Raw genomic sequence first — 24,376 nt, forward strand, 5'->3', positions numbered from 1 at the left:
ATTGGAAAAGTCGTGTTACAGAAATTACCCGCAAATTAAATTCAGCATGTTTTGCTATTAGATCTATGTAAGAGATAGTAAATATGTTGTTGTTTTCCAATGCCAGGCGTTTGACAATAAAGTCATTTGACCTCTTGCACTCCAATATTTTTCAAAGATATTATCATGGCCAGCCACTGAAACACAGATTTTGAGGTGTTCCGAATCCATTTCTTGGTTTGAGTTGCACAATGGGCAGTTAGGGGACTGATATATTCCAATTCTATGCAGGTGTTTGGCCAAACAATCATGGCCTGTGGTTTTTCGTGGTAAATCGGGAATTAACTGTGGATTTTGATGCAGAGAGTTCCATTTTTTCCCTTGAGATTGTGTTATCAAATTTTGTTTGTTGAAGTCTAAGTATGTATATTTAATAAATCTTTTCACAGAGTAATACGTAGATTTAGTAACAGGTCTGTAAGTAGCAGTGCTGCCCTTCTTTGCTAAAGCATCCGCATTCTTGTTTCCCAGGATTCCACAATGGGATGGTATCCATTGGAATACAATTCTTTTATTGAGTGTTATTAATTGACAGAGCATTTTAGTTATTTCTGCTGTTTGAGATGAAGGTGTGTGTTTAGAGGCTATTGATAGAATAGCTGCTTTGGAGTCTGACAATATAACTGCATTTTTAAATTTATTGATGTGGCATAGAAGATTCCTGAGACTTTCACTTATTGCAATGATTTCTCCATCAAAACTTGTTGTTCCATACCCAAGAGATCTAGAAAGTGAGAAGAGACAGCACGTAACACCTGCACCGGCACCTTGTTCTCTGGAGATCAAGGATCCGTCGGTGTATAAATGAAGCCAATTTTGTGGAGGGTACCTAATATTAATTGTCTCTAAAGACAAATGTTTTAGTATTTCAGTGTTAACCCTGATTTTAGTATTTCTTCTGTTAAATTTAGATTATATTCTATATTTAATAGAGTTAAAGGGTTTGTTTTAATTTGTAGGTTTTCTTTTAAATTCGGGATATTGATTTTCTGTTTTAATTCTTGAACAATGGATATGAAACTTTTTTAAGTTTTCAATCTACAGAGAGGACTGTATGAATGCTAATTGTTTCCTGGTAATCTGATAAGTTTTTCATATTGAATCAGTGCTTTTTCTTCTATTGTCATTTTGATGCTGTTAATATTAGTGAGGAATCTCATAGAATCTATTGGAGTTGTTTTGATTCCACCAGTAATGAGTCTGAGAGCTTGGTTTTGAACATATTCTATTTCGTTTATGAAAGGTGAAGTAATTAAAATTTCTCCGCAGTATGTCAGCACTGGCTGTATAAACATTTTGTATGTAGTGTTCAAAGTATTCCTAGAGCATCCCCATTTCTTTCCTGCTAGTCTTTTTAGAAGGGAGAATCTTTTACGAGCTTTTTCAGAAATGTATTTCAAATGGTTGCTCCATGTTAACTTACTATCGAAAATAACTCCAAGATATTTGGATTCATAAGTCCTAGGAAGGTGTTGGCCATTGTATTGGATATTGAATTCTCTTTCTTTTTTACCAAGTGAAAATATTTGGTAGTTACTTTTCTTAAATTGAGTGTAAATTTCAATATCTTAAAAACAATATACTTTGCATACTTCCACTTGGTAATGGGTTTTGGAATAATATTCTGGGGAAATTCCACAGATAGTAACAATACTGGGTGTTCAGTTCAAAATGTATCATGGCTCGCTGTATGTCGTCATGTGGCTATCCGATGAGCCTAGAGAATTCAATCTTCCTACACTTCCGCAGAGGCGTATTACCTAAATGCGGGAGAAGTTGCCTAGCAAGTACGGAGTTCATTCTGAAGATTACTTACCGATACGTACGGTAACGCCAGTAGTGGCAAGAATGTGAACTGTTTGGAAACACGTACTGAAGTGAGTTTTTTTTTCTTACTGTCGGGATATGGGGAGAGAGTTAAGACGATTACCTACGTATTTGTTGACATTAACTTCGACGGTCAACATGGACACGGAGCATTTGATTTGTGTTGTGGAATGTTGCCGTACGCAATCGATGATAACAAATACCCTGCGTACAACTTGCCCGCGCAAAACACAGTTCGAAAGAGGTTATGGTAGCACACAGACTTTACAGACCGCCATCTGTTGCTACGATATTCAAGTTATACCGTGCACTTTCTCAAGTTCAGATTGAACGCCTTGAATAATAGGCAACTTCTCTGACATAAAAGCTGAAACTCGCATCAAATCGCTGACTCACAACAGTGATGTCATGACACACTTTGAAATGAACACCCAGTATATTCCTACAAAAAAAAGTAATTAGAATATTAATTCAGGTGGTCCAGATTTTGTTCCTGAGTTTGTGTTAAAGCATATAGGAGACTATTCCAATGTACAAAGTTCGATATTTGTTCACGAAATAGTCTTAGTGTGGATTCATCTTTTCAGGTAATTTCCCTCGTGCTTCACTCCACACTTGTGAAGTTCTCAACATGATGAAACTCACTCGTGGTATTACTTGTGGAAATGTTTGTTTGGTACACCTACACGTAAACTGCTGTTTTTATAACACATTATGGGTTAGAAAGCTCTTCTTTGCTATACACATAAGGCAGAAACATTATTAGATTCATTTTTCCGTACAAGTACTGCAAAGTTGTCATAATAACATAATATCCTAGTTATAATTAGATGTAATATAAAGAAGGCTGTGACTCATAGCGTACAAAAATCTCAATAGTCTGTGATCAATTTAATAAGTTAATCGGTTCACATATAATTTTCATGTAGTTGTGCCAAAAGATATTGTCTGTAACTAGTACGAAAGTTTCTCATATTGAAGGTATACCGATAAGCTATCACAATTTGACTTTAATTATGTGTGTGTGTTCCGCCTTTGCTTATCATACAATTAAATGGAGAAACTAATAAATCATATTTTCATTAACGTTTTCGGTACTTATGTACCATCTTCAGATGTATGTATATAATGCTAATTGTTAACCAAACCTCTAGGTGCATGTGTCGTAAACTTAGATGATCAGTGTTTTTGTGCGTACTGTACTGTATCGATGAAGTGTTGTCATGATTGAATAAATACAACAAAGCCATTAACTATTATAGAAGTGCCACAACATCACTTTCAGCAAACACAGCCATGTCAACGATACCACGTCTAGCTCAACGCTAAAAAACAAGATCACCACAACTGCCTCATTCAACTTCACATCGGCAAACACCGCACAACAAGTGATCACTAACTTCATATATTTAAAGTGATGCACAAACTATGTGTTTTTAAACAGTTTTAAACAGTGTTTTTAAATAGTGTTTTAAATATTGACTGAAACATTTAATTTTTAATTTTGATAGTATGTTGTACCAACAAATAGTATATAAGAGCTAGGTAATTATTTATTCAATCATGACAACACTTCATCAATACAGTACAGTACGCACAAAAACACTGATCATCTAAGTTTACGATACATGCACCTAGAGGCTTGGTTAACAATTAGCATTATATACATACATCTGAAGATGGTACATAAGTACCGAAAATGTTAATGAAAATATGATTTATTAGTTTCTCCATTTAATTGTATGATAAGCAAAGGCGGAACACACACACATAATTAAAGTCAAATAGTACGAAAGTGTCTTTCATGCACTTGTTTCGAAATTTCAATGATACACAAAAGTATCATATTCTAATCCTAGTTACGTAAATAACTAATGTCTTTATGAGAGAAGCGAGTATAATGATCAATGAAAATTTCATCTACAGTAGGTGGGAATGTAAAAGGTACTGGATAAACTCAAAGCATCATGAACGTGTCTGACAATATATTTTTTTTCATGTCAGAGAAGTTTGGCAAATTATCGAAGATTTCAACCTAATTTCATAATGTTTTTTAAATCTTATTTCACACAACTACACAACTGACAGATTTGGCTTCTTTTTATGTTCAGTAATGTTTGCTCTTCGGCCCATAATTAACCATGGCCCATGTATTGGGAATCACTGACTTAAGTACTGTATTTAAATGATGTAGCGAAAGAAAGTCAAAGTAACATTAAAGTTTTGCAAAATGTAGCTGAATAAGGTGTGTGTGTTGCAGGGTTCCCGAATCAGGTGGACCAAAAGGAGTTGAAGTCCTTCTTCAGACAGTTCGGGAAAATAAAGAAATTCGTATATGGAGCCCAAGGCAATTTTGCGATTGTTCACTTCTTGGACAGGTTGGTCACATAACTACGTTCATGGGGTATTCTCATGTGTTTATATATAGTATACCAGTTGATTATTAATTGTCTGTTGCTAGAAACAATTCTTTGCTTTTTCTCCTAATGGTACATTCTGTTTAATGCATTACTTATTGAAGGGTTGACTATTATTCATAGCTTATTTCATTAGACACACTTATATCTTACAGCAAATTGTATTTATTTATATTAATGCCATTACTCTTAAATTCCTCTCTGGTGCACACAATTATTGGAATTTTTTAAAAAAAAAAAACCACCATGACTTTGTTTTTACTCCTTTGAACTTAAATTGGATGCACTTATGCAATATGGAACCAAGTCCAAAATACAGCTTTTGAGCTGCAGCTGTTTTAGCAAATCGTCACAAATAAAATTCTACATTCATTCATTCATTCATTTATTTTATTCCATAGATCTTACATGAGCAATGAAGCTTTAAGATGTGGAACATGTCAACATTTTACAATATTACAATTACAATTTTTACAAATTTTTATAGTTTTACAATTTAGTAATTTTCTACAATTTTTACAATTTTGTACAATTTTTTTACATTTTTTTTTACATTTTGGCGAGATGTAGTGAGATGAGATGAGGTCCGAGGATTCGCCAAAATATTACCTGGCATTTGCCTTTTCGGTGGGGGAAACCTCGGAAAAACCCAACCAGGTAATCAAATCAAATGGGGTAATCAAATCAAAGGGGTTGATGCCAAGGACTCGCCATAGACCATCCGGCTTCAGTCCCACGGCTGGGGAAAACCTCCGAAGAAACCAAAGTCCAAAGGGGGATCCAACCCAAGCCCGAACGCAGCTCCGGATGAGCAGCCCAGCGAGTCTGCCGACTGAGCTACATCGATGGCTCTACTAAAAGTATACAATACATAGCCAATCAGATTATTAAATTTACAAACGCAAACGATCATTCATAAGTTGAGCTATGTTATAATACAAAACAATTTAATTAAATTTAAGGCATAAACAATTCAACCAGTTGTGATATACAGAAATTGATAATACATATCATGCAAACTACTTCAAATTACAAACACAAACAATTTATCAGTAGAGCTATATACATCAATACTATTACGAAAGTAATGATTGCATTATTAACATCCTGAAATGCTCTTTCAGATCACTGGTGTAGCTCGCATCAGTATTTGACTCACACAGAGTAGAAGGCCAACATTGGAGTTGGTTCCATATTGCTTATTGCAAAAATGGATATTGGCACTTGGTTCCTACTTGTGTGATTCAAATGAGATGAGGCAACATTCTAGTTCAAATCCATGTTTAAAACTTTATTATTGGACAACTAAACATCCGAGACACTAATTGTGAAATTACAAATAAAATTTTAAAAATTTATATTCATTAGCATTTGTTCCTACATTTACTTATCATTCCAAGGTGAAGTCAAGGGGACCATCGATTCCATCAACATCATCCTCAATGTTAGGATCTGAAATCAGGTTTAAATAAAACTGTTTCGCATCAACTGGTATGAGACGCATTATTGACGTTATGTCTTGCAATTTTGGCAGTGACATAGGTTTACCATTTGGCCATAAAGGTACCAGGAGCCCTGCTAGGTCTGGAGCAGACTTTGGTCGGCATTTGTTGATATTTATTTCAACTAAGTTTTCATCAAAGTCTGTGTTCATAAATATTGAATAAGGCTTGTCCTTTGTAATTCTTATTTGACGGAGTGGCAACCATTTAATTTTGGTGTTGTCTGTGTCATGTTTTCTGTTGACTATCTTTGATACATTAACATAACTCTTGTTGCTATAATATAATATAATATAATATCACTTCTATTCGCAAAATATTGTATTCAAACTCCCATATTTACGCAAAACAAACATGGGAACTGACAGCTTGGAGTTGATTCTAAATTGCAAAACACTGCGCTATGGATTCTGTTTTTGGTGGTTGGTTCAGATCTCTCTATAGTGCAGCACGTTACAGATAGGAGTTGGTTCTATTTTGTATAAGAAACTATAGACATTAAGACACATTTTGCAATAGAAATTCAGATATTCATAAAATGGTGGTTGGTTCCATATTGCATAAGTGCATCCAATTATCATTTTGCCGTAACTGCGTTGAAATATTGGATATACGAAAAGAAAGACATATTGCACACAATTCATTTAACACAAGTTTATGTATCTACAGCAGCAGTGTTATTAGCAGACATCGGATTTTCGGTCCCAATACTGAATGTTAGGTGTAAGTCAGTTACAGCAAGGTCATTAAACTCATTGGTATCCTTCTTCCGTATGCGAAGGGATGTAATGTCTTGTTGCTGTGTAGGGACCGAAAATCAGCGGTCTTGCTGTTAGTTATTGTATAAAAGTGAATAATGGAAAAAGTATGTGCCATATACAGGGTGATTCAAAACCTCTGCGACAAACTTTGAGGGGTGATAGATGTAACAATAAGGAACCCTTTCTGTTAAACAACTTATGTCTTTTGACGTGTCATTTCGAAGTTACCATTGAAAATGTTTTTGCGCGGGCGTACGTCAATGTATGGGAATGTGTGCACCCATGTTTGTAAGAGACGAGAAGGGTTGTTGTTGTTTGTTTACGTTTAATGTTCAATACCTTTTCCTTTCAGTTCAGTCTAATCATCAATTGAGAGTGAATGTCTGCACTTTTCCTGAGTTAACTGACATGGGAAATCACCCTCACCACACAATGTTTGCTCGACTTTATCAGCGCCTTCGAGACGATGGGTCTCTTTGTCCCCGTCACAATGGTGGAAGACCGCGTAGACATCCATTCTCATATTGATGATTACACTGAACTGAAAGGAAAAGGTATTGAACATTAAACGTAAAAAACAAACAACCCTTCTCGTCTCTTACAAACATCTCAACAAACAGTCAAGCAGGGGTGCACACATTTGCATACATTGATGTACCCCACACAAAAACATTTTCAGTGACTATTACACTCTTACTACGTCATGCTACTTTTGACCAATAAAACGGTACGAAAGGACGTATTTCAACCAATCATGGCTGCTTATCGCACAATTTTATCGCATCCCTAGCATTTGTTTAATTTTATCGCGTCCCTAGCATTTGTTTCTTTGTTTGCCAACATTTGAAACTGCGCTGGTCTGGACGTCAAAAATATATATAAAATTACAAACCACTCCAGTCGATGCACAGCAGTTTCAAATATGACTCGCATTGGCATTCAAGAACAAGAATTAATAAAAATCACTGATCATACCTATGCATCTTCTGAAATCCGATTTACAAATAAATGAAGAGCACCATTCGGAAATCCTGAATAAGTTGAATACACCATGTAGGCCTAAATCAACGAGTTCCACTTCTATTACGCACATGTCCAATATAACATCAATTGAACCACCAACTACATTCAAATTTGAAAATTGTACATTCAATAATTATTCCTTTTAAAATTATTCATGTTTATTTTTTATGTCATCGTCGTTAATTAAAACTTTTCTAACACTTGTGTATATTAGTTAGGTTATGTTATAGCTTCTGCTCTGAGAGGATAAAAAGAACTTCTGCTATATGATATTATGGATAGTCACGTATCAGAGATTGTTTAATATTAAGATTTATTGAATAGTAATCATTACAGTGTCTGTATAAAGACACTACTGCCATCTAGCATGCATCTAGCGTAATATTTGTAATGTTGAGATGGTACAATAATATATTTGAAGACAGTTGTATTTTCGTAAGTCAATTAATATTTTATTGTATTGGAGTACTTCGTTACTTCTAATCTTTATATACTTTCTTCTAATCGTGTAATAGTCAATTAAATCCCACTCGAGTTTTGATTTTCTCTAGATAAATCTGCTCATGTTCCACTCGCAGATTTATCGATAAAATCAAAACGTCTAGTGAGATTACTGTTGATAACTTCGAAACGACGTGTCAAAAGACATAGATTGTTTAACAAAAAGGGTTCTTAGTTGTTAGAGCTATCACCCCTCCGAGTTTGTCGCAGAGGTTTTGAATCACCCTGTACAATGTATTTTGAATTCCCTCCCTATCCTCCCTAGTATTTTGAGACTTGTTGTCGGATTATGATTTGTATTGAAACATTCAATAGTTCCCAGTAAGTGACAATGGCGATGTAATAAGTATAAGTCATTGTATTGATTTATAATGAATTTAAAATCAAGTTCAGTTTTCAGAATTAGGCTGTTGGGTATTCCATCATGTCCTGGAACTTTACATTTCCAACGTTCCATCACCAGGGCAGATACGTAGCCTACTCTGTTGGGCTAGTTATGCCAGTCTGACTGAGCAAAGGTTTTTTAATTGGCTATTGTTTATATAGGAAACTGATTGCTGAAGTCAAATGAGACAGTCTGAAAAATCACGAACGTACATTATCTCAAAATCTGTGCTTCAGTGGCTGGCCATGATAATATCTTTGAAAAATATTGGAGTGCAAGAGGTCAAATGACTTTGTCAAACGCCTGGCATTAGAAAACAACAACAACATTATAATACAGTTAACCAGTATATATGGCCTAAATTGATCTACCCATTACAAATGGCTACCATCAGTTACCAGGAACATTCCTAGAAGATATTGACAAGTTAATCCATAGTTCTGTTAAACAAATGCTTATGTTGCCATCTGATACACCTACTAGTATGTTATATGCAAGCAAAAAATACAGAAGTTTGGGACTAGTCAGAGCATCATGGGAAGCGTTCTTGCAACATTGCAACATCTGCATCACTTTAATATTAAATGAAAATCCTTATGTAAATAGTATGTGACCTTTGATGTCTGAACTTAATTCTTCCTGTCAACATCTAAGTCTCCCTTGTCCAGTTGAACTTCGTAAATCTGTGACTAGGAAATTAAGAGAGGAATTAAGAAATGCAGAATTCGAATCTTGGAAAGTAATGCCTGGAAGAGGCAGAGGTGTAGAATTGTACAGCCAAGTACCTAAAGCCAACGCCTGGATTTTTAATAAGTCTGGACTATCTACATCTGAATGGGTAACCTGCCTCAAAATGAATGCCAATTTAGCAGCAGTTAGAGGAGTACCTGGTCGCTCTTTGGACGGATCCCGGTGCAGACATGGCTGCCCGGAGACTGAAACCCTTGCCCACGTCCAAGGTCAGTGTAACAGAGGTTTACTCCTCCGAAATGCCAGACACCATCATGTTCGATCCTTAATTGCAACTGCTTTAAGAAAAAAGTCTTGGATAGTAGAAGAGGAAGTTTTCAGCCTTGCTACTAATGGCTCCTCTAGACGTATTGACATCATAGCGTATTCCTAGGCTACCAAGAAAGGATATATAATTGATCCTACCATAAGGATTGAAAGGGGGAGTAGCCAGCCGGAGGATGTCAATCAAGAAAAGATCAACATTTATCTGCCAACAGCTGATTACTTCAAAGCAAAATACCAGCTTGAAAACATTGAGGTGATTGTTCTTCTTATTGGAGCTCGTGGTGTGATTCCCAAGTTCTTTGAAAGCTTCAGGAAGACTTTTGAACTACCACAGACACTTACTGCTGACATCATAACTTCAGTTTTGAAACGCTCTTGCCAAATTCTGAGTCATCATATTCACTCTGTTTAATTTTTTTATTCACTTTATAATTCATTTATGTTTATTTTACTTTTCTTTCTACAAAATTTATGTAAACATTTAATATTGTAAAATTCATGTAGGAGAGTATACTGAGTCCTTCTGGGCTACCTCCAATGGGAGGCAGTTATTAAAATTAAAATGAAACAGAACTATAAATATAATTGATTTTGGATTACTAAAACTAATTTTTTATATTAATAGCACAGAGGAGAAAAAATAAAATCTGAGCATTATGTTATAAAAAAAGAGTAGTTAATATGATCTGTGTAGTATTACCCGCGATAGAATACCCAAGTGCATAATTCTGATCACAGTTATCTGAAAGCCAAACACTTATATAAGTTCTGTTTTGTTTTTTAACATCTTCATGTACTTGCTTCTATGACATACATATTGAATAATTAATATGTTTCATGTTGTAGGTCGTCTGCTCAGACTTGCCTCTCCAAGAAATTGTACTTCCGTGACTCCTTCCTCCAAATCAAGCGAGCTGAAGTGCGTGAGAATTTAAATTTTAACAAGGGTAATTGTAACTGCAACCTTTTGTTATTCATTTCTTATTCTCATATCAAGCATAGGGGATACTTTTTAATACTGAAAGAATCTGTTCCAAAGATTTGATGAAAATAAGTGTTCCTAAATCGTACTCATTTTGCTTACTAGCTAAATAAATAAATAAAAAATAAAAGTGGTCATGAAATATTTGGAACGATTTCAGAATGGAATTTTTTTTTAGCTTCCCAAGACTACTTCGTGAGCAACGAACTGAATGATGGTCAAATCATGACTGTGTTGTCCTCTTGCAAGCCTGACTTCCAGAATCAAGCGAGGGCACTGATGAACGAGATTCTACTGAGAGACTGCAGAAAGTACACGTTACTCTGCCAGCACTTGGAAGCCACTTTGTCTGCTACATTTCCAGGCTGTAAGGCATATGCATTTGGCTCAACAGTCACCGGGCTGGCGTTCAAGGGCAGTGACCTAGATGTCTACATGTCCATGGGTGAGTGTCTCGCACTATACGAGATATGTTTGAAAAGTTCGTGGTCTGACACATAGACTGCATTGAAAACGTGTCAACAATGCCGTCATTGCTAGGAGCCATTTTACATTAGTTAATTTTCTGTTAACTGCATTTTGTGTAGTCTAATATTGAAGTTAGTGCATCGAACAGATTGGCAGAAATGAAAAATATGGAGCTTCGTGCTGTCATTAAATATTTCGTAAAAAAAAAAAATAAAAGAATGAATCCAACAGATATAAAAGCAGACATGGATGCTGCACTGGAGGATTCCACTCCAGCATTTTCGACTGTGAAAAAATGGGGGATACTATTTAAACATGGTCGAGAGAGTGTGTAAGATGACCCCAACATTGAACGTCCAATAATGGCAACAAGTGAAGTAATCACAGGAAAAAATCTAAGATACTGTGTTGAATGACTATTGACTGAAAGTGCGGGAAATTAACGAGGTTATGCGTATCTCAGCTGAACAGGTGCACCACATCTTAGTCAATGTCTTGGACATGTCCAAGGTCTCCGCAAGATGGGTTCCATGTTTAACACTAGAACAAAACGTATCTGATGTCAGATTTCGAGAAATTGGCTCAATTCGAGAGAAAATTTTTAGTTAGTTTGTGACCACTGATAAAACCTGAATCCACTAATACATACCAGAGACAAAACCAAAAAAAGCAGTCGAAGCAGCCTCCAAAGAAAGCAAAAGCTGTTCAAAGGGCTGGGAAATTCATGGCGTCCGTGTTGTGAGATTCTAAGAGGATAATCATGATTGACCATCTAGCAAGGGGGAGAACAACAACTGTAGAATATAATTAAAATCTTCTGCAGCAATTGAAAGGGAAAATTCGCGGGTATGGCCAAGAAGAAAGTGTTTTTTCACCACGATAGTGCACTTACACATCTGTAATCAGAGTTGCTAAACTACATGAACTATGGTTCGAATTGTTACCACATCCCCCTACTCACCAGATCTTGCACCCTCAGATTTCTTTCTTTTCCCAAAGCTCAAACCTCACTTGGCTTGGAAAAAATTTTCGTCAATTGAAGAGCTTATCGCAGCAGCAGAAGGCTTTTTGCAGACTTCGAGGAATGTGTGTATAAGATGGGTATAGCAGCATTACAGCACTAGTGGACCAAGTGTGTGACTTGCAAGGGGAATTATGTTGAGAAATAAGACTGTTTAGAATAATCCTAGTTTCATTTCTATGTCAGGCTATAAACTTTTCAAACAATGCTCATAGTCTTAGACTGACAATGTCAATTAAATTTATTAGTAGTCTGATATTTGAAGTTCTTATGTTATGATTTGTGTCACAGATGCAGTTAAGACAGTTATTCCACAAAAGGCAGACATGGTCATGTGGGCGAAAAGGTTGCTGTATCGCAATACCAACCTTTACAGCCACATAATCGCAATTCCCAAAGCCAAGACACCGATCGTAAAGCTGGTTCACATACCGACTGGACTGCGATGCGACCTGTCCTTCAGGAACGCTCTGGGCGTGCACAACAGCGCACTCATCCGTTACCTGATGTCCCTGGACACACGCCTGCGTCCACTGATCGTCATCATCAAGTATTGGGCGCGAAAAAACGAGCTGACAGGCCATGGCAAGATCAGCAACTACGCACTCACCATGCTTGTGCTGTTCTACTTGCAGCAGCTGGTGCCGTCCGTTATCCCGCCCGTCGCCAAACTGCAGGAGAACTGCGAGGACAACATTGTGATTGATGGCTGGGCATGCGACATCATATGCACACCATACTCCAATGCCAATACTTTATCTGTGCCTGAGCTGCTGCAAGGCTTCTTCAAGTTCTGTTACCAGTTCGACTATGGTATCAAGGTGATCTGCCCTCTAACAGGTGGTACTGTGCCCAAGTCGTCATTCCGATCACCAGACCTCTTGCCAGAAGTAATGTACCGCTACAAGCAGAATGAGGCTACCTTCAAAGTGGATAGTGATATGTGCATTCAGGACCCGTTCGAGCTGTGTCATAACCTCTCTGCTAGCATGACGTCACGGGCACTGCATAACTTTAAGAGTCACTGCTCGGCTGCTGCGGTAGCTTGTGAGAATCTCTTAGCGTCTCCGTCCCAAGAAGGGGACACGCCCCCCTTCCTATGGAAACTGTTCCACGAAAGCAGCAAGCCCTCTCCCGAACTGTCGTGGAGCAATGAGGTTGCATATGTCACGATCCTCTTGGGCAACTATGCCGCAACTGTGGATGGCGATGAGGACGTGGTGCGAAGGCAGTGGTACCAGGCAGTGCTGGACTTGCTCGTCGAGATATTGGAGAAGGTGCTGCGACTCGAGACCCGCGTGGAGGAGGCGGGGCGCAGCACCACTAAGGTGCAGAAGTTGGACGGACAGTCCGACACCACAGACAATGTGCGCATTATCCACTGTGCCGGTTACCACCACGTGTGGGAGGGGCGACGCAGTGCTGCCAAGAAGTTCAAGTTCCCTGATGGTATGGGAATGATGGAACGGGAATGCATGATCTCTGACTTGCTGATGGAGAAAGAGAAGGAACAGAACAAGGAGAAGAAGGCAGCACTCGTAACCTCCTTTGAGTGCGCCTTCCGGCCACGGCAGGAGCCCACGCGTGTGGTGTTAGAGTTTGGTGACAAGAAGTCGTACAAAAGTGACTTCAAGGTACTGGCAGCCTTACTGCAAGTGCGCCTGCCTGTATGGATTGAACAGTGCCTCAAGGAGCAGCAGAACAAAATTGTACCTGCAAAACAGTCGGATGTTTGATACTTATTTCCACACCAAGGAATTATAACAAACATTTCTGGTAAAATCTGACGTGAGACAAACTTACTGATATCATTTGTCTGGTTCCTTGCACCAAAACATTATTTGGTAACTAAATTCAGAGCAAAACTGGACAGAGTATCTATAACATTAGCAGCTGCAGAGTCAGAACAAAGAATGCAAGTACAAATCTGATCTATGGCAACAAAGTTTTCCAGTAAACGATGACACTATCTATAACTTAATTTTTTTTTCTCTCTATACGAGAGGAATAAGTTTGAAATTCACTGTGAAAATTAACACCAAGTCATAACAAATGCACTCAGTTATAATGTTAGTGTGAAAATTCATTAAAATACAATCATTAATGCTAAACATTAACATAAACTTGGATCATTAAGGCAACGCGCTACTGAGTTTACAGTTTCTAGTGTTTCTTCAAAATTTACATCAGTTAGATATTGATAAAATACATTTTCAAAATTTTTTTTCTAACTTTTATATTGGAAAATGTGAACTTTTTTAAATGTATTTAAAAATAATGTCTCTTTTTGGTAAACATTTATCTGGGCCTCACATAAAAATAATCAGTTTCCTGAATGTTTAAAATGAAGCTAAGACTCTTTGTAATGAAAAGGTGCATTGTTTTTTTTTCTTGTCAATATATTTCATTAGTAAAAAGTATTTACTATGAACATTTGCTTTTCAGCTTCACCATCTGATAAAAAATCCCAACCTTCTAAAAAATAACCATATGTTTACATGAATGCAGCATTTTATGCACAGACCTGTTGTGAATATGTGTGCGAAGTAGCTACTCAGGAGATACCTTATTTCTAAAAAGTTAAACTCTGATTTGCGGTAAAATCACTTCAGAGTTTATAATATGCATTCGGAATACTATTATATGGAACAAACTGAATTTCTAACTCGGAACAAAGATATCACGATGAAATATTCACTGCAGTATTCCTCAAGAAACCATAAATTTGTTGGTGCCATATTTAAAAAATGATCAAAACTGACCAAAACTCAGTAACGTGTCCCCTTAAAATTAATATGAACTTACTTAAATCCAAATAAAACATAAACAGAAGAGTAATCATGAACTTGATATTAAATTAAAATTAAATTTCTTCACTCTAATAAAAACATAAAGGAGGATATATGTAAACTTGTTCATTAAATTGATATGAAATTTCTTAAATTAAAATAAAGCATGAACATAAAATTAGGGATAAACTTGGCCATTAACTTAATATGAAATTTCTTCAATCAAATTAAACCATAAGTAAAAAGCAGTGTTAACAAAGTGAGGAAACAGGAAGTTACTTTCATCTCCTGAAGGTTCATGATGTCTTTCTATAACAACTGTTGTGATTGTCTGTTAATCTGGAAGACTTGCAAGAGGCTGCTGATCTTATGTTCTGACTGTTAAATTTTTTTTTGTTTTGACACTGTTTTTGTAGTTGATTTCCATTATCAACCTCAGTGTTAAAGGAACCTATACTCAGATTTAAAGTAATGCAAGTGTTTTCACCCTGGTCTGCCTCCTTTTGTAATTATAATGGGGACAGGTGAACTGCAAGACACAGAGGACTGAATGGAAACGCACTGGATGTCTTGCTGTTAAACTTGTGTTTAGTCTGGTAGAAGATGGACATAGAAAGTTAACGAACTTCCTAAAATATTGATTTTGAATTTCACTTCGAAATAAGGGTTCCCAGCTTTGGGTCAGTGCATTCCAGGACAACTTATACGAGGCATAGGGGGGGGGGGGGGAAAGTTCTTGAACTGAAAGCAGCAATTTAAGAGCAATTTGCACAGCTTTTGTGAGGAAATAATCTATTTTAATGAAGTACATCCCATCACAATTAATTGATAATATGACCATTGCAATTTAATATATTGGTTATTTTAGCTTACATATAATCACTTCACAAATTTTAAGTGAAACTAATTTATCCATTTATTTGTCACGATCGGTAAACAGCAAATTAAGATTTAATGTATCAACAGATGTAAACATCAACATTTGGTAACTTTTAGATGACATTGACGCTAGTGCTGGTAGGCATTGCAGTTGAATTTTTAAACAGGCATTTATCTTGAGATTTGACTTCCTTTATTAGATTAGGTCTACTCTTAACATAATTATAAAACTAAATGACATGTTGAAATTTAGTTTCACCTTGATTTCTGCCTTCAGATGATTATTTATCACTTACTCTGTTTATGGTGTCTGTGGACTAAAACTAAAAACTCTCTCACATTAGGCCTAAACATTGAAAACAGGTGGTGATAAAATAAAGTAAAATAAACTAGACTAGATTAAAAAAATGTATACTTTTTTCTTCTACAGCATCTTCATGATAGATATCTTAATGCAACTCACCCACATGAATATTTAACTGAAGATCATTAATCAAAATTTCTATGTCATTCCATGTGGGTAAAGTTCTTGAAGACAAACCAGACATAAAAAAACTCACAATTCAAAATTATACTTATTTGAAAGATTCTGTAGCTTTGTCAAAAGAAAAAGATATACTAGACTCAGACATCATTACTAATGCTCAAAAGCATCACTAATCGGAAATTATTCTAATTCTGGGATTTGTGTCATCTCATTGAAGTAAAAAATTCCTCCAGGAACATGGCATACAATACCCAGTTAATCCCACTGAATCCTCGACTGTTGGGAACCCTGTTCGAAATTGTTGTAGCATTAAGTTGCCTTTGTGTAAGTATTAATTTCCCACATGTTAATTTATTTACTTTCAAAGTAATTGAAAATCTAATATTTCCATAGCTACCTTATTGTACCTTTGTTGGTGGACTATTTATTAAATAAGGTTTTATGAGCTCCGAATTGTTGTGAGATTGACATCTCATAAAAAGAAGTCCTACTTGGGAAAAGTCTAGTCACTGCTGTTGCTTTCTTCAACGAAGTATTTTGAAATCAAATATATTTCCTTAGTCCTCTGTATGCAAGTAAGCAATGACAGCACAGGGAATAAAAGGAATACCAACATATTATTGAGTGTATACAAGAGATTAATAAAGTATTCTTATTTAAAATTTGGTGTAAAAAGTAATTTAAATGTGAATTGCGTGTATTTTTCTAGTTCTTTTGGATCTTTCAAAAGAAAGATATTCAGAAGAATTTATGGCCTAGTAAACAACAAAGAAATGTGAAGAATGAGATGTGGTCATAAGCTACACCCTTAAAATGGTAGGCTATGTCGCTCCGGTCTAAGCTGTACCGGGTAGAAGTCGGGATGGTACCCGCTGTAGGCGGTGTCTCAGCGAGATTGAAACTCTTCCCCATATCCTTGGCTTCTGCCCCTATAGAGAGGCCCTTCGCAACATCTGACACCATGCTGTCCATTCTATGCTGGCCGAGGCACTGAAGGAAGTAGGGTTTACAGTCCATCAAGAGGTGCAGGGACTAGCCACACAAAGAAGTGTTCGGTGAATTGATATCGTTGCCATTAGGAACAACTCGGCATACATTCTCGATCCCACCATCAGATTTGAGACACATGCAGATCAACCGCATGAGGTGGACAGTGAAAAGAAACTGATCTATGAACCAACAATCCCATTCTATAAAGATAAATATAGCCTTTCCCACATTGATGTAATAGGTCTGATGGTGGGAGCACGAGGTACCATACCCTCCTTCTTTGCCAACAAATGTAAAAACCTGGGGCTAACACACAGCATTGTGCTGGAAATAGCCATTAGTGCCCTCAAAGGATCGGTTCAGATATTGAGAAATCATTTGTATGGGAGTGATAATCGAAATTTCAAGTTATCTTAACCGATGGCTGTTGATTGGTTTAGATATCAATGCCAATAAATCCGTACTATTATTTTTCTCGCGTATATGGCATTTAAATCATTCTGACCTATCTGGTGATATTGTTTTCCCTTTCTTAACTGTAAATGAGCACAAACGCTACTTAGGTGTAAATTTTTCTGACATTTTGTATATTCGATTCCCTAACTGTTTCAAATGTATATCATTTTACCTTTTAGGTGTGTTTCCAAATTATATGTAATACACTTTGTCAAATCTGGCAACCTTTTCATAAGGGAAGCTAAATTTATTTTTATTTATATATTAAATAAAGCCAATGAAGCCTCCGCAAGAATAAGATTGCAGGATATTTACTTAGGATGAATGATAGAGAAATACCGAAAAGGCTTTTATTCAATGAAGCTACAGAAAACGTGGGAGACCAAAACAAGGTGGCTGGATTTTGTGAATTTGGGGAAGAATGTTGCAGATGTCAAGGCCCACCTTGGGCTCTAGTTGTTAAACGAGAAAGACTGTCTATGGCGCGACATTACAGTCTTAGTCATAACTAGACATCGGATTTTTAGGCACTAAAAAGTGCAGTTTTAGGCGCCTAAAATAAGCTCAAAATTTGTAAAATTAGGTTCTATTTTAATGAAAATAGGCATTTTAGGCACATCAAGATATCATACTTATTTCTTTCACTGAAATTTTTAGTTATACACTAAAATACGCACAAAAAAGTATGTTTAAACATTAAAAAAGAATACTATATTATATTTATAAACAGAGCTGCACAAATTTAATATATTGAAACTAATGAAATAATGATTATTGATATCAAGATTACTCATTTTAAGTTATTGAAATTCAGTTCCATGCTCAGACTTTATTATAATTATCTGCACAGTACACCACCAGAATTTTTTCTAAATTCTCCACAGTTAACCTTTGCCTTTTGTCACTGAGAATCATTTTGAAAGCAGAAAAACTTCTTTCAACCGAAACTGATGTGAGAGGCGCAAATTTTAAATTAGGTACAATAGAAACATCAATACTTACTGGAACATTTACACTTTCCCCCGATATCACTCTTGATACTTTTTCCGACAATGAAAATCCTACATTCTTATTTAATACGTTATCCCACTTATTTTTAACTTTTTTCACAGTTTCGCCCAAAGCAGAATGTATGTTCACTTGAGCTTCCTTTACTATTGCTATTTGGCTACAAAGAGATTGTTTTTCACGTTCTAATTGTTCAATGCTTGCAGGTATGAAAGAAAAGTTTGATGTTATGTAGGCAATATCGTTTTTCACTCGTGAGTCATTCAGACAATCTTTCACTGCTTTCACACACGCTGCACTATCAGTTTCAGGTAATTTATCAATAACTGTGACCACTTCTTTAAAATACTTAGAATAATACACCACTGACTGAATCCAGGTTCCCCATCGTGTAACAACCGGCAGAGATGGGAGTGGGATATCTGGAAAGTTCTCTCTGAATATTGAAATCCTGGATGGGGCTTTACAAAAACGAATTGACAAGAGGAAATTCATTCCGGATTGTTTCAGAAACCCTGTGAAGGACATGTGCTAGACAGGTTACATGCGTGAGGTTAGGATAAAATGTTTTAAGAAGTGGAGCTGCAGCAACCATGTATGAGGCAGCATCAGTACAAAACAACAGAACTTTAGAATCGTCTATATTACCCGAGTATAAAGACTGTAGGCCTTTATTTACAAAATAAGCAATGGCTTGGCTATTCACTTTCGAAAGTTCCTTAACACATACGAGGTGTGGAATCGAAGGCCCATCAGGACTAAGTTTTCCTACTACCATATTTGCTATATACCTATTCATAGGATCTGAGGTTTCATCCACAGAGACCCATATGTAGGAATCACCTATATCCTCCCGAATGGAAGCTAAAGTTTCATTGTATATTCTGTCTAAGTAATTTTTTCTTAGGGTCGACTCAGATGGGATATTTTGTTTGCAGTATTTTTGTAAAAACTGTTTTAAAACCGGATTTTCAATTGCATTCCAGGGAATGTTAGCAGCAACAAACGCTCTGGTTAAATCAGCATAGAAATTGCTGCTGAGATTGGATGAAGTAGGCTGTGTTAGTAAAGTTTGTTGCAGTTGATTTTTTTGCTGAGCTTTAGCCTTATGAGCCGCTCCTTGCACATGCTGCTTTAGGTGGCACTTCTAAAAAAGTAAAGTAAACTGAATTAAAATAAAATCCTAATTGTTGTATTGCCGTATTTCTATCACAAAGTTAGTGGGTTCGAACAATCAAAATTTTAATGACCTGCAAATACTTTAACTATCGGAATTTAAAAGGTTAAAGTGTAGTGGTCTTAAAAAGAATTATACCTCAGGATAGCTCAGTCAATGTATAAATATTATAGGCCTGCTCATTAAAATTAATAGAATTTATATATTTCAACTATTGTTACATACCTGTTTGCTACAAATCTTGCAGAATATTATTTTTCCATCATAAGTGAATTCTGAATATTCTGTTAGCCATTGCCGGATCAATGTAGATTTTGCACTTATATTTTTCGGCATTATCGCGTTAAACTTCACAGGAAAACGTCCTACCGCTCAAAACTTCTCAACACAAATAAGGTGAGGGAAAGAGCAACTGTTAACGAGCATTCAAATGAACCGTTGTTATTGAGATTCAATTGGACAAAAATACAAAGTTCCACTTATTGTTGCATTTCCTGGTAGTGTTAACACTAGGAGGGCCATTCTTTTAAATATTTTGTAATGGTTTACCCTACTAATTCGCAGTTTTACGACTTTTCATAAATATTTCAAAAACACTCTTTCTCCAAAAATTGTGATTTTATGACACTCTGAAGGGCAGTACAGCTAATCGGTTTCAGACCGAAAACAGTCATTTTTATAGTATAGTATATCTCTGAATCGGTAGCAGCACATGTTGTAATTGTTGCCTGCTTCAAAACTAAGGTTGGTTCTTTGTCGGCATTTATGCCTCCAAACATGTTAAATTCGGTGAAATCTATTGCGAGTGTCGTGAGATTCAAAACATTTTGTTTCCTTTATCAATGGTTTCATGGCCGGTGTGAAGCAAACTTTCCACTTTTTAAATGCCTTAAATTTCGCAGTGAATGCATGTATAAATTATAAAAAGTAAGAGTAAAATGCGAAACTTTACAGTGAGTTAGGCATTTTTAGGCGAATATTAACAAATTAGGCTCTAATAACCATTTTAGGGTACTATAAAACTCTTTGAATACCTTTCAATTTCCATGAAACACAAATATTAATAATTACTTTTACTTTCCTCCTAAAGAAACAAAATAGGCATTTGCCCTAGAATCCGATGTCTGGTCATAACATGGCCAACATTGAACAAGTTTATATTGCACGTTTAACAGGCGTTTAATATAGCAATTCCTTTTTTTTTTTTTTTTTTTTTTTTTTTTTTTTTTTTTTTGAACATGTATTTACAGGGGTCGTTCCGTAATGAACTATACTGTATTTTTTTACACTCACCCAGAACTTCTATGCCTAAACAGATACACCCACTATCTCAATATAATCTCCATTAAGCTGTACACACTTGCGCCACCGATATGGCAACTAGGCCCTCCCCGGAACCATGTTTTCGGAGTTTGTCTCATCCACATCAGGACAGCTGCTTTCAGTTCCTGGAAGTCTGCAAAATGAAGTCAGTGCAGAGGTTTCTTCAAAGCTCAGAATAGGTGGTTATCAGGAGAATACGGTGGATGTGGCAGCACCTGGAACCTCATCTCAGCGATGGCAGTTGTGGTTGCCTGGACAAGTGTTGTCACGTTGCAGGAGCACACCTTTCGCCCATTTTCCGGGCTGTTTCTTTTGAATTGCATGGCACAAGCTCCTAAGGATCTCCACATACTCCGTGCTGTTAATGGTGATCCCTAGTTCGAGCCAGTCAATGAGGATGATTCCATCATTGTCCCAAAAACTGAGGCCATGTGTTCGCCTACTGATGATGCTGTTCTGAACTTCTTTGGCATAGGGGTGCCTTTATGCTTCCACTGCAATGTCGTTTTCATGGCTGTCATCCATTGAAACGCCAGCTTTGATGTCTGGCCTCATATCTTGACTCGTTGAACAGCTCCGTCTGGGTCCCGCATCATACGAAGTACAAGGGATTGCCTCATGTGTAGCTTTAGTTGACACATTGGTATCTTGTTCGTTTTTGTTGCTACCACTCCTATCTCCATCTGACTTTTTCCATTTCAAATTAACTGTAAAAAATACCGTATTGCAAAAGTTAAAACAAACATATTGCAATGACCAGTACATTCCATGAGGATATATGAAAACAATTCCTGAATAGTTTCATTAACCATAATAGCTTGTTAGCTTCGATCTTTAAATTTTTTTATACTATACAGTGAAACTTCCCTTAACGGACACTTCCCAATAGCAGGCATTTTAAAATTCCCCTGCAAAATAACATTGGCCCTTATGATAAAATTCTTCCAAATAGCGGACATTCTCAATAACGGACGCAGACACTGAAATGTATCTCCCAACAACAATTAAAACTTCCAAATAATGGACAGCGTGAAAGAAAAAAAAGAAAAAGAAGGTTGTAAATTAAACGGAATCCTTTGCAACAATCATTATCGTGTATTTGAACGTTCTTGTACTTTATTGAAGGTAAGCAGCACAGTTGTTAGTTGTGATACTGTACGTGAGCAGTCAGTACTTTCTTAGTTTGTCAAGTTGAGTGTTCGGAAGTACAGTCACATTAAAAATGTCACAAAAAGAGAAAGTGGATATTGTAAAAGGTAATCTTTTGGCGAATCCTCATCCTCGCTACATCTCGCCAAAAAATTGTAGAATCTTGTCAAGTTTTGACTTGTTCCACATCTTAAAGCTTCATTGCTAATGTAACATCTATGGAATAAAATAAATGAAATGTCAATCAGGTGGGACTACATCACAAATGTCATACACGTTACTAGAAGAGTTCCAAATACTTCGCTTGTGGAGCAGCTTTCCAGAGTATTTCAGTATTTAAGTGTATATTCCAGCATTCTTTAGTTCAATATAATAATAAAAAACAGATTTTTAGTTATAAACTTTTTTTTTCGTAAGTTCTTCATTTTTTGTTTTTTCGTTATTCATTTGTTGGGGGGGGGGGGCAGCGTCCCCTGACGACGCTCTTTTCCTCATGATAGAGCACACTGCACATAGCGCGAAAGACCTGTTGCGCAAATTTGTATTGTATTGCCAATGTTGTATGTGTAGGAATGGAGTCCATTTCAAGAAGACTAATATAGCCCTCGCGAGAATATTATTTTGGTATTTGGAATCTGAATTTCATTGTTACAAGTCAAAATATTACTACATATTGGAAGAAAATGCGACAATTATATCCTTTTATGCATATGACGATCAGTGATGAAACTTAAAATATTATACATTATTTTTCCAATCGTAGGAGACCCAGCCACAATATACAGTATTTATTTGTCTATGATACAGATACACTGTGACCCAGGATTTGCGTCGTCATACCCACGGCCACAGTCTAATAGATAGTCACGCAACTCATACGTATAAAATATGCCAACATTTGACAGCTGGCGCGACAGTAGCCCTCTAGCGGCAGGCAAGTTAAAAGTGTGCACACGACATATGATAACACATCATAAAACGAGTTTTGCGTAATTTATTTTATATGTTTATGCTATACAATAAGTGTATATGGTTCTAATTAATTCTACTTTAGAATCCTGGAAGAATTTCACACGCAGTTAATCTACAAGTTTCAGAAACTGGGAATAAACGTAATTCTTTCTGCTCCTTACAACTGAATCATGGCCCTGATCGCGTATCATGGTTTGAAATAATATAATTGTTTGTACGTGGACGGTTAATTCAATTCATTCCTAAATATATTTATGAATCATTGGAACTTTGTATTTCCTGTGAGAAGAGTAAAAATTAGTATCTTCAAAATTGTAGGGCATATCTCGTAGGGTACATCGCGTGGTGAACGCCTCTCCCTATTTCCTGAGAAATTATCGATTTTGCATATCGCAAATTGGGGTAAACTCGGCCGCTGAAGTAAACTTGAAAATAAAGAAAAGGGGAGGATTTAAATGTTAATATGAAGTTCATTATTTTTCCATTTCTTAAGAACCGGTATTTTCTTTATTATTTTGAGTCACAAATAGTGATGATGTTATGGTTTAAATTTTTATGGTAATTTTACCGCTTTTTACATTACATTTCCAGTTTTCACACATAATGCCTAATTTTAACTTATCCTACCTATATAATACGTAATTTACATGCACTTACTGTTAATATGACGTAGGTGAGAACAAATAAATGAACACACAATTTTGTTGAACAAATTGTAACTTCAATTAACTCAGAAAATGTAGGCCTAATTTTATTTTCAGAGCAGAAGTGGTGTAAGTCAAAAATGGGTAATAAGGGGTTAAAGTAAACATTCTGCAAAATAGAGCGCAAAGTGGCAGTTAATATTGAATATATTTAAACTATTAATTGTCAGTGAATAGCACGAAGGATATATTAATTGCTACTTTGTGCTGTATTTTACAGAATTTTTACTTTAAACCTCATTACCTGATTTTGACTTACATCACTTCTGCACTGAACGGCTCAAATAATCACTGGGAATGTAAAATCAACACCAATAACAGTCATGCAAATTATTACAGAAAAGATTGCTTTTTATATCAAATTTAAAAAGGCTCTTTTATTTCTTGAGAACTTAATAAGTCTGGCACATGAATCTACACCAACACATCAGAAATTTATCGACACAGTCTGGATTTATTCAAGAAGTGAATATTTTCCAAAAGGATTACTATACTCCAT

The 24,376-nt window shown here is 36.2% G+C and overlaps 1 protein-coding gene across 2 annotated transcripts in view; it reads left to right on the top strand.

Moving 5' to 3' along the window:
* The window catches only part of LOC138711231 (speckle targeted PIP5K1A-regulated poly(A) polymerase-like), a 28,140-nt gene extending 14,295 nt beyond the window's left edge, over positions 1 to 13,845 (top strand). Inside the window, exons 4-7 of one of the 2 annotated variants that reach the window (XM_069842635.1) lie at positions 4,127 to 4,244; positions 10,319 to 10,419; positions 10,633 to 10,899; positions 12,235 to 13,845. In XM_069842635.1, the coding sequence (XP_069698736.1) occupies positions 4,127 to 4,244; positions 10,319 to 10,419; positions 10,633 to 10,899; positions 12,235 to 13,679 (1,931 nt within the window). In that variant the 3' untranslated portion in view covers positions 13,680 to 13,845. The remainder of the gene's footprint in view (positions 1 to 4,126; positions 4,245 to 10,318; positions 10,420 to 10,632; positions 10,900 to 12,234) is intronic. The other variant, XM_069842636.1, reaches the window with a different exon arrangement.
* The last annotated feature ends 10,531 nt before the right edge of the window (positions 13,846 to 24,376 follow it).

Source organism: Periplaneta americana, chromosome 12, assembly GCF_040183065.1.
Source record: "Periplaneta americana isolate PAMFEO1 chromosome 12, P.americana_PAMFEO1_priV1, whole genome shotgun sequence".
Classification (NCBI taxonomy): Eukaryota; Metazoa; Arthropoda; class Insecta; order Blattodea; family Blattidae; genus Periplaneta; species Periplaneta americana.